The sequence below is a fragment of the Cygnus atratus genome, chromosome Z, assembly GCF_013377495.2.
Source record: "Cygnus atratus isolate AKBS03 ecotype Queensland, Australia chromosome Z, CAtr_DNAZoo_HiC_assembly, whole genome shotgun sequence".
Classification (NCBI taxonomy): domain Eukaryota; kingdom Metazoa; phylum Chordata; class Aves; order Anseriformes; family Anatidae; genus Cygnus; species Cygnus atratus.
In genome coordinates this window covers 68,433,969-68,445,321 of record NC_066396.1, presented here as the reverse complement: position 1 = coordinate 68,445,321, position 11,353 = coordinate 68,433,969, and the positions used below count along the sequence as shown (strand labels likewise).

Genomic DNA, 11,353 nt, shown 5'->3' with positions numbered 1-11,353 from the left:
TGCGCCGGCAGGTTGCAACCCTGCGCTGCATCCCCCCGGGCTGCTCCCCCACCCTGGCCACCCCCACCCCGCGCTTCCCAAAATCACAAACTCCAACCCGAAAGCAAAAGCGGGCCGGTGTCAGCGAACACGGCCGGGGAAGGGGGCGGCGGAGAGGAAGCAGTTAATTACCCGTGTCTGTTACCGGCCCGGGGGGGAGAGGAGACGAGATCCGCTTTTTTAATTTTTTTTAATTATTTTTCGCTCCGCTACGCAACGGCCCCGCGTCGCATTCAAATGGCCACGTGACGAGGAAATAGCTGCTCGCCCGGGCCAATGCTGGCCCGCGCTCCCAGAGCTGCACGGATCCGCTAGCCACCGCCGCCGGGACCCGGCCGCGGCCCCGGGGGGGCGGTCAGGGGGTCGCGGGGCGGCATCACGCCTCCCTCCGCGCGGCACCCGCGGGGTTACCCCCCAAAAAAATTTAAAAAAGGAGGAAAAAAAAAGTGAAATCACCCCCCCCTTCCCAGGCGGAGCGGGAGGCGGTGTGGTTGCGGGGGGGCGGGGGGGAAGGCAAGGACATGTCGTCAAGGCTTTATTTGAAAGCCCGCAGAGGGCTGCGATTGGACGCCTCCCGCGGACCGGTCGGCGGCCGTGCTCGGCGGGGGGAGCCGGTGGGAGGGGAGAGCAGCCCCGCCGCCCCCCTGGCCCCATCCCCCGCCGCCCGCCCGCCTCCCGAGGCGGGAGCCATCACCATCATCATCATCATGATGGGAGGCGTTTAACGGTGGGGGGAAAGGGGAGGGAGGGAGGGAGGTAAGGCGAAACGAGGAGTCGGAATTAGCCAAAAGGAAAAGAAAAAAATAAAAAAGAAAGAAAAAGAAAGAAAAAAAAAGAAAAAAGGAAGAAAAAAAGGAAGATAAAAAAGAAGAAAAAAAGGAGAAAATAAAAAGAATAAAAAGGAAGAAAAGAAAAGAAGAAAAAAAAAGGAAAAACAAAAAAAAGGAAAAAAGGAAGAAAAAAAAAGAAGAAAAAAAAATCCTCTCCAATGAATGGAGGGTGAGAGGGCCGACTCACCGTCGGGGCCCCGTCGGGGAGGTATTTCTGCCGCGGCCCCGCCGCCGGGGGCCGCCAGGCGCCCATGCCCCCCCGGATAAGGTGCACCGTGCGCTGCCGGCGCCCCCGCCGCCGCCGCCTGGCCCTGGCGCTGGCGCTGGGCTGGCGCATCTTCCGCGGGGTAGCCGCCGCGCTGCGCGGATGGGGGCCGCCGCGCCTCGCCCTCAGGCTGGTCCTGCGCAGGAGGCGCCGCGGGAGCCCCCGGCACGGGTAGGGACCGGGGGGCGCCGGGGGGGGGGGGGGCGGCGAAAAAAGGGGGGAGATTTGGGGTGGGTGGGGTTGCGGAGGGGACGGTGGCGGCCGCTGGGAGCGATCGGGCTGCACCGGGAGCACTGAGGTTTGCACGGTCCCGGCAGCATGCTCGGGTTTTTTTCTCTATTTCTTTTTTTTTTTTTTTTAATTTATTTATTTATTTATTTATTTATTTATTTGAGCGCGGCAGGTTACTGACAACTCTCCACGACCTATTTCTGCCTCTTCTCTCCCCCCTCAACCCCCGAGATATTTTCTTTTCTGCTTCTCTGCGCTGCTCTCAAACCAAAATAACCCCACCGCCCCTCGCAGACTGTTCCTAGCGAACGAGGAACATAAACTATTGCCCTGAAGAGAGAAAATGGCCACTGCTTCCCGAGCGTGTTTTACTTTTCACTGCTGCGGCCGACAGGGAGATACACCGGCCTGTTCTGCCTGCCCTCGCTGTTACATAAATACCCACAATAAGGGGTGGAAAGGGTAATTAAAACTCACGCTCGCAGGACCTCCGGAGACACCCGGAGCTCGGGTGCTGCGAGAGGAAGGCTTTTTCCTGATTTCGGAATGCAAAAGTGGGCTGCTGAGGATATGCGCAGCGCAGCTTGGGCCTCCATCATTGTGTACAATCACAGACATAATGAAAAATAAAGCGATTGTTAAGTTTGGTGAGCATTTAAGGGTTGTTTTGTAATATCCTCGCAGAGGAACACACACCCCTCTCTAACCGAGAACACAGCCTGGGGCTATGCAGAAAGACAGAGGGAGAAGAGAAGGAAAGTAGAAATAATTGCCTGAAAATACCTACAAAAAAAAAAAAAAAGGAGATTTTCCTTTTTTTTTTTTTTTTTTTTCTTAAAGGCAAACAACAAAAATAAACCCTTCAAGCTATTAGACTCGAGGTGTGGGGACAAAGCAATTCACACTGTGCCTGCTCCAAGCTCCGGTTAAATCACTCTCGGCGCTTTCTGACGATCAAGTGTGGTGATAGTAAATTAAAAAAAATCAGAATCAATTTCTACTTTTCCTTTTAACCCTAAAATACCTAGTTTCTTGCATTTTTAGTAGGCCTAATTTCTTATTTTTTTCACGAAATAGATGAAAAAGAAACCACAAACTCTCGCTGACCCTGAAAAGCACGAATGTCGAGTGTAAAACATAAATATGCAAGGTGCTGTTTATCTCGCAGTAAATGCGAGGTAGAAAGGACAAAAAATATATATTAATAACTAAAAAAAAAAAAAAACTTCAAGGATCAAGCAGTGTGGCATCTGTTTATTTCTTTTTTCCTCTTTTACTTTAACTTTTTTTTCCACACTTGCCATAAACTCTACTTTATTCTTTCCTTCTTTCCTTCTCTCTTTCTTTCTTTCTTTCTTTCTTTCTTTCTTTCTTTCTTTCTTTCTCTCTTTCTCTCTTTCTCTCTTTCTCTCTTTCTCTCTTTCTCTCTTTCTCTCTTTCTCTCTTTCTCTCTTTCTCTCTTTCTTTTCTTTCTTTCTTTTTGTTTCTCTTGAGGGAGATCAAGGTCTCCTAAAATGCTAGTTAGGTCTAGAATAGTCGCTGAACTTTATTGAAAAGCAGATTCTAAAGCATACAAGGGGAGCTAAGACAAGGGTATGTGTTTTTCAAAGACGAGATTTTCACTTTTCCTTAATTCCGGTGCTTCCAACATTTAATGTAATAATATTACAGTCACTTAAGGAGCACATTAGCATTTTGGTGGCTTGGAGACAGTGAACACCTAGCACACAGTCCTCGGGTACTTTCTTTGCAGGAAGATGATGGCTTCATATTCGGATTAGATGGAAATATATTTCAGGGGGCAAATAAGTTCGGGTTTATAAAAAGTTTTTTTTTTAATCTTTTTATAAAAGTTTATAAAAAGTTTGTGTTTCATAAGTAATGGATTTAAAAATAGCCTCCTTTTACCCTTATTTTCTATTTAGAGAGTCGGTTCCTCTTCTCTAGGATTGTTCAAAATAAAATTGCTTAATTAGATAGATAGAACACAGCAAGTTTTAACATTTCCCGGGCAGTAGGGGAGAGAGAGAGAGAGCGCCTTTAGTTGAAGCAGTGTCGAAGGAGCTGCTTCTGACCCCCGATTGTGTCCGAGGCAGGGACCTGCACTATGTGTAGGTCCATAGGAGCACTGCTAAGTCTATGCACCCTGTCAGAAAATTGTCCACGCAGTGACCTATTTTTCTTGCAAAAATCGACACCTATTTCTTAAGACAGTGTAAAAAGATTGTGCCTGTTTGCTTTGCTTTTGTGTGTGCGGGTGTGTACTTATTTATTTGTCTTTGCTTTGTTATTTGTTTTTTAATGATGGAGAAAATTTTACCTGACAGATACCTACTTACTTTTTGTAGACTGTGAGATGGTTACGTGGAGCTATTAGTTTATTTCACTTTCTGATGACTCCGTATCTCAAAATGGAGGAATGAAGGACAGATTTTTTTTTTCTTATTTTTTTTTTGTGGGGGGAGTCTGTATAAGAAACATGTGCATAAGGATGTTTTCACATTATCCAGGGCAGAGGATCACATTCAGAAATATGCTCTACCTAAGTTTACATCAGACAAATTGGAAAACAGCAAAAAGTTTATTTTCACATGTATTTCTTTGTCGGTGGTGTTTTTGATATTTTTCATCTCATCTTTTATGAACAAAAATCCTCTGTTGAACAACTTCTCAAGGTCTAAAATTAAGGTGTTAGATTTTATTGCTCTTACCCAATATGTGCATATATTCCGAGATTTTAACCAGAGAAGTGGAAGAATACTGTTCAACCATTTCTATACTTCAGCTTGGTTTCATTTTTAGCATAGATCTGAACAAACTTTTTTTCTGTTTAATTTTATTTTTAATTTTTTTTCCTTATTGTAAATCAGGTTACTTCCATGCATTCTTTCCATCGCATTCCCACTCCTGCCTTTTTGTACTTTTTTTTCGCCTATTTACAGGTGAGAGAATGCCAGTGTTGTGTTCTTTATAGTTTGTCTTTTTATGGCTTTTGAGCAACCCGTAAACTTATTAACAAAATACTTGTTAGAGCATAAAATAATTAAAGTAAATGTTTGGAAGTACGTGGCTTTTGTGTGTTAGTGTGTGCTGTTGTTATCGATTTTGTTAGGCTTTTATTTGGTTTGTTTTCGGTGACGGTGGTGTTTTTTTCTGCTAAAAGAGAAAAAACTAAGCTTGATTAACTTTCAACAGGGCATAAGATGGCTGCTTTTGGTAACTGAAAATTACTTTCTCCGTGTTGTTTGCTATTATCAAAACATCTCAGAACAATTCTCAGGATTCCCATAGCATGGTGTGGAAATGAATCTGTTTTCAGTGCCGAAGATCTGTATTGCTGAGCAATGGCTTTAAAAAGAAATAGGGGGAGAAATGGAAGGTAGGGAGACTATTTAATGTAGGTAGATCTGTTTGTCCCCTTCAGGAACACATTTCTGCAGTAACGTTATTTTGGGTGGCTGATTTGGGGGGTGGCCTCTCCTCCCTTTCCCCAAGATGTAAGCACAATGCAAGAGTCGTTTTCAAAATACATTCACCCAGACTCAGAGATTATTTCCTTCACTTCTGAAATGACAGTATGTTGTCGTGTTTTGATTAATTTGAGGTCATTTGTTGGTACTAGAATTGTGCAAAAGAGGACTTACATTTGTGGGAGAACCATCATATGATTTTAGTAATAGCAGTTGCAACCATGTAAATTTTATGGTCTAGAAGCTTGATGAGATCATTTGGAGGGTCAGTATCGTTAGCACGGGGCCGTATTTGATGTTTGACATAAACCTGCAATTTCGCAGATTTTAGTAGTTTTATCAGACGATGCAGAGATGCAGGAGATGCATACAGGCCGTCTGACTCCCCCAGCAATTTCTTCACTTACAAATACATTGATGTGCGAGCATAGATGCTTTAGACTTAAATATTCGTGGAAAGACACGCATGCAAGGTATTTTATACACAAACACGAGTAAATAAAATCCATTATCAGCAGCATTTCTCAGAAATCGAAATCACCCAACGGCAACATGCAGCCCAGCCGTGCCTTAGTGTGGACTTAAAATGTGAAGGCACTTGACAGGCGTAACCGAGGAGGTTTTGTTTGTTTGTTTGTTTGCTTGCTTGCTTGTTTGCTGCCCCATGAATTTGTCTTTTCATGCCTGTGCCACGAAATGGCAGAGAGCGGGCGTCAGGGCGGCGCGTTGCCTGTGAATGGGGGATACTTTCCTCTTAATTTATTTGCCCTCATGGACTTAAAAAAAAAAAGAAAAAAGAAAAAGACAAAGAAAAAAAGAAAAAGAAAAAAAAGAAAAAGAAAAATGAATAGAGAAAAAGAAAAAAGAAAAAGAAAAAGAAAAAGAAAAAAGAAAAAGAAAAAGAAAAAGAAAAAGAAAAAGAAAAAGAAAAAGAAAAAGAAAAAGAAAAAGAAAAAGAAAAAGAAAGAACAAGAACACTTTTAAACCATGTTGGTGGGTTTCTTTCTTATTTTATTTCTGTATCCTGTGGCCGCCAGCCCCTGCGCCGTGCGCTGCGGCCCCGGTGTGGAAATTTCCACTATCCCCTGCGTGGCCCGAGATGGGGGTAATTCGGTGCTTAATTCTCCGCGTCCATGCGCGGACGTTGGCCTATAAGGAGGTAAAATCTCGGTTTTTTTTTCGCCAAAAACCCACGTTGTGCCCGGGCGGAGTGGACGGGTTAGTGCCGAGGGAAACAGAGGTGTTACTGCTGGCGGGCACCGGTGGTCCCACGTTTTTTCTGCGACCAAAAAGAGGAGATTAGGGAACTGACATTAGAAAAAGAAAAAAAAAAAAAAAAAAAAGAGCTTCCTTAATCTGTTTTCTGTGTTTACTCATTTCTCTGGAGTATACCCCTGCCAGACCTCGGCGGTGGCTCGGGGTCTCCCCACTGCCCGCGGGGCTCTGCGTGGAGGTGGGAGCCTTGTCTTACATCTCCTCCTTCACCTCCCTTCCACGCGTGTCCGCCCGCGGTCCGGAGGGGCTCCGGGGCGCCTTGAGGCTCCCCCCCGACGGCGGGGTCTCTTGCGGGAGTGAGGTGTGGGGTCCCCGGAGCCCCTTTGCAGGAGCCTCTTTGTCCGGCAGGGACAAAGGGGAGGGAGGAAGGCGGGTTGGGTCAGGTGCTTATTTTTGGGGGTCTGCTCTGCAGCCGGGCGATGACGGCCCCCAGCCGCTGGCTGAGGGGCTGTAGCAGCGCCCCGTCCTGTCAGGGTCCCGCCGCGGGTCTCCCTCCCCACGGAGGCTTTTGCGGAGGCCGGGGCGAAGCAGTCCCCTTCTGCCGGGTGCCACTAGATGGATCACGGACTTCCTGCGGGGGCACGGAGCTCTTCCTCATCCGGGCTGCCCGCTCCCTGCCGGTGGCGGGGCGGAGGGGCAGACCCCAGACCCACGCTACCTACGGGCTCGGGGCAGGACACCCCTTTTCCCCTACCCGGAGGCAGAAGGGAAACCCAGCCGTCGCTCAGTGGCCTCCCTCCACCCCGTCGGGTCTCCTTCTCCGTGTCCCACGCGGGATAACCGCGGCGTTATCTCACCTGCCCGAGCCGGGGGAGGGGGGTCGCAGAAATCTTTTACCGAAGGGGGACCCGACCCCCACCCGTGCCACCAGTCCCCCGCGGGCTCACCCGCAGCAGCCGGGGGCTGCACCTCCCGTGCTGCTCGCCGCCGCCCCCCCCCCCCCCACCCCACCGACACCGCCCCGGGGCCCGGGAGGGGGGCCCTGGCTGGGGTCCTGGGGTAGGGGGGGGAAGGAGGAGGAGGAAGAAGAGGAGGAGGAGGAAATAGTAGGAGGAGGAGGAATAGCTGAGACTCGCGGGTGGCCATCCAGGGGCGCTGGTTGTGCTATCTCCGGCGGCAGCGATGGAGGGGCCCCCGCGGGGCAGCCCCCCTGGGGACCGCCTGTGCAGCGCCGCCGCCCGCGGGGACCTGGCGGAGGTGCGGGCGCTGGTGGAGGCGGGCGCGGACCCCAACGGGACCAACTCCTTCGGGAGGACCCCGCTGCAGGTAGGGAGCCCGGGGAGGGACGGGGGGCGCTGGGCTGGGGGCACTGCCGCCGCTTTACCCACCCCCGGGGTCGCGGACGGAGGGACCGCGGGGTGAAGGCTCCGCACCGCTCCACACCGCTCTGCACCGCTCTGCACCGCTCTGCACCGCTCTGCACCGCGCCCGCCCGACGGCTCGCCACTGCGGGAGGCTGCGGAAGGGTTAGAGGGGCGCCGCCGGAGGCAAACGAATTGTGCCAGAGGGTATCTGAAAAGAGAAGTGGGACCGCCAAATCCGCTTCCGAACGGGTTCGGGGAGTTGCCTGCACTTTGATCAGCTCTCTCTCTATATATTTTTTTCACCCAAGTATAGCCTTTTTCCACAAAGAAATCGAAGAGGGATCCTATGCTAGTATTTCCGTGCGAAAGAATGACACAGGAGACCCCGCAGAAATTGTCACAGAGTAGAAATTGTAACTTGCAAGGAGGTACTCTTAGTAGTCACTATTATTAGTATTTTTAATATTCAATATTAATCAGTGGAAGAAATATGAACTGATAGATGGAAGCACCACTGTGTAGTGGCGTGGCTTTCCAGGGATTTTGAGAGATAGAAGTGTATTATAGACATATTTAAGCTGAATTTTTTTTAACTGCTCGCTGAGCAATTAATACACTGTGATTTAAACTGCAGCTGTGTATTTCGTGATGAGGTTTTCTCAAGTTATCGTTTAAGCTGATATATTTAATGTTTCACCAGCTAAGCTGAACGGCCATTTTGGTCTTTGCACTTCATATGTGAAAGGAAATATTTTTTCTAAAATAAGTTGCAGATGGAAAGAGATAGTAACCACCGAGAGAGTAATTCGTTTTGTTTTTATTCTAGGTTCAAAGTCCAGGAGAAAAAGGTCTCCTTTCTTGTTTTGTTTGTTAATTTTATCTTTTTGTTTCACCTCATTTCAGAGTGAGACCGAGCTGTTTCCCTTACAGTAACTTTGCAAAATGGCTGCCAGACTGATATGTGAATTCTGTCTTTGTGAAAAACTATAAACAGAAAATTATAAATAGTGACAATCGTAAGCATTTTCGCTCTTGTAAACAAACCAAAAATTAGTCTTCCATAACCGGACAATTTTCAGAAAGAAAATAGTAAAAGAACCTATTGTCTCAAGATATTTTCTACAGTGTTAAAATTCAATTTACAGAGGTTAAAATTCCATTGAAATCCACAAGGAAAATGCATGAAGTAAAACTCCAAGTGACTTTTTTTTGTTTGTTTCCTTGTTTGTTTGCTTGCTTGTTTGCTTAGTGGTGCACGATCAAACCTTTCCAGAAGTTTCTGCTTTGCCTTCAGCTGCAGAGTCATTTTAGCAGCAATGTGAGTTATCCCTGTGTACCTCCTGGCTTCCTTCCGAGAAGAAGCACACATTTAGCTAGAGCTGAAAGGGAGCAAAGACGCAGGCAGCCAAATCAGGGCCAAGAAGTGCCAAATCAGGCTGAGAGCCGCCCAGCCCAACTGCAGTCGTGTTTAATGGGCTGTAGAGCTGCGCTTTTCATTAGTATATTAGTAATATTTCTGACGAGTAAATGTATATGCCATTTATGTTATTTGTCATTTATGTTATATGCCATTTTTTTCCGTGATGTTATATATATATAATATTGTTATATTAATATAATTACATTTTTGTACAGTTATTACAATAATGTAATTATTACATTGTTATGTTATGCTATATTCTCTTCTCCTTTCCTTTCCTTTCCTTTCCTTTCCTTTCCTTTCCTTTCCTTTCCTTTCCTTTCCTTTCCTTTCCTTTCCTTTCCTTTCCTTTCCTTTCCTTTCCTTTCCTTTCCTTTCCTTTCCTTTCCTTTCCTTTCCTTTCCTTTCCTTTCCTTTCCTTTCCTTTCCTTTCCTTTCCTTTCCTTTCCTTTCCTTTCCTTTCCTTTCCTTTCCTTTCCTTTCCTTTCCTTTCCTTTCCTTTCCTTTCCTTTCCTTTCCTTACTTTTCCTTACTTTTCTCTTTTCAATGTGGACCAGAATATATAGACATGCAATACATAGTCTGGGAATCATGAATATCATATCCTTCATTTTATCTCTGCATGTAGCGGTGTGCGCTTATACAGGTCACGGCAGCACACAGCCGACAAAGGAAAGTGCAGCCCCAGCCCCGCAGCCCCGGGGACTGCGGTGGTTTCGCACCCGATGGGCGGCTGAACTTCATCGGAGCCGCTCTCTCACTCCCCTTCCTCAAAGGGAGGGGGGGAGAAGAAATTATGATGGGGAAGAAAAGGGGTCAGGGGTTGAGATAAGGATAATTTAATTATCCTTATTATCCTCTGCATGCGCGTCCATGCCCCCGCCCCACCTCCTGCCCACCCCCGCCTGCTGCCCGGGGCGGGGGGTCTCGGCGGCCGTCCTCCCGACGGGGCGCCCGCTGACGCCGTGTCTCCCTCGCTCCCTCCCCGCAGGTGATGATGCTGGGCAGCCCGCGGGTGGCCGAGCTGCTGCTGCAGCGCGGCGCCGACCCCAACCGCCCCGACCCGCGCACCGGCTGCTTCCCCGCGCACGACGCGGCCCGCGCCGGCTTCCTGGACACGCTGGCGGCGCTGCACCGCGCCGGGGCGCGCCTCGACCTCCCCGACGGCCGCGGCCGCCTCCCCCTCGACGTGGCGGCGGGGGGCCCCCACGGTCCCGTGGGGCGCTTCCTGCGACGGCTCCCGGACGACCCCCAGGAGGGGGACGCCGGGCGCTAACCGCCGAGACCCCGCCGACGGGAGCCGGCCCTCCTGCAGACGGCGAGGGAAAGGGGATGTGCGCGTGGGTGCGAAATTCGGCGTTTTGCCCCCCACCGCCCAGTTCGTGTCGTTCGGGCACGTTTGGCTTTGCCGCTTTGCTCGCTGCCCTGCTGGATCTCTCTCTCCGGCTGCATGGATCTCTCTCTCCCGCCCGGTTTCGAGGCAGAGATCATTTTATGCGTAGTCGCACGTCCCCCTTAGGGCTTTGTAGTTCCGCTGCCCCTTCGGGTTTCTTTCTTACAACCCTTCGAAACAGTGAACGCTTTGGCCACCCCGTTTTACAAATTTAATTCGTGCTCAATTCTTCTTCCCCTACCTCCCTGCTCAACTTCATACCTACTGAAGATAGAATCAGGGAGCTACTACGATATATAAATATATAAATATATATCAATATACAAATTTATCCAGGGAAATCTCTCCCTGTGTGAAATCAATCGGTAATCGCTTACATAAGCCAATGCAGATGACCAATATGCATCGTTTTAACATTTGGAAATACTCCCTTGGTTCAGAAGTTCTTGGTAACAAGACCCGTGTTTTTAAGACAGCTTGTGGGGTCTCCAGTTGAGATATTTGGAAACGAAAATAAAAGACCGTGCTCCCTTGTAAACCTGAATCTCTTCCCACACATTACCTCTGTTTGCAGTGTGTTTCTTTTATTATTATTTCTTATTGCCGTTGTTGTTTTTCTACAAGATTTCCATCCTCTACCCGGTGTTCATAGTATTTACGTGTGACGAGTTCCCTGTTATTTTTCAACGGCAAAATATCAAAGAGGTTGCCTTAATAAAAACAATCCTTGTGTTCAACTATTAAAAGCTCCTGTCTACAGCACTGCTCAGTATTGGTCGGTGTTATTTATTTCAACTTCGTTCGTCTCTCACACGTTTTGTTTCTGTGTGTAGAGATGCACATACGCACAGCACACGCGCACGTCCAATACAGAGGGCTTATTTGCGGAGCTGTGATTTTCACACACACGCTTATGCTCGGGTTGAAAACATTCGTGAAACTTGGCAACTGCCTTGTTTAAAAGAAGGCTTGCAGCACGACGGGAAAGCTCAGCTTCACCTCATACCTTCTCATGATTTTTTGATCTTTTTACAAGCAGAAGATTTTGTTCATTTCCTGCTGTAGAACACACACTGTAGCATCAGGCACCATGGGCGCATCTCATGCCTGAAGGCTGTTTTTATCC

The 11,353-nt window shown here is 48.2% G+C and overlaps 1 protein-coding gene across 2 annotated transcripts; it reads left to right on the top strand.

The window, feature by feature from the left end:
* The first annotated feature begins 790 nt into the window (after positions 1–790).
* Positions 791–10,989, top strand: LOC118256258 (cyclin-dependent kinase 4 inhibitor B-like). Of its 2 annotated transcripts, none has more exons than XM_035563024.2 (2): positions 791–1,305; positions 9,826–10,989. In XM_035563024.2, the coding sequence occupies exons 1-2, from the start codon at positions 1,237–1,239 to the stop codon at positions 10,108–10,110; spliced, it is 354 nt and encodes a 117-aa protein (XP_035418917.1). In that variant the 5' UTR covers positions 791–1,236; the 3' UTR covers positions 10,111–10,989. The 2 variants fall into 2 exon arrangements, with proteins under 2 accessions (XP_035418917.1, XP_035418916.1); XM_035563023.2 differs by lacking the exon at positions 791–1,305 and adding an exon at positions 7,129–7,376.
* Positions 10,990–11,353: the final 364 nt, after the last annotated feature.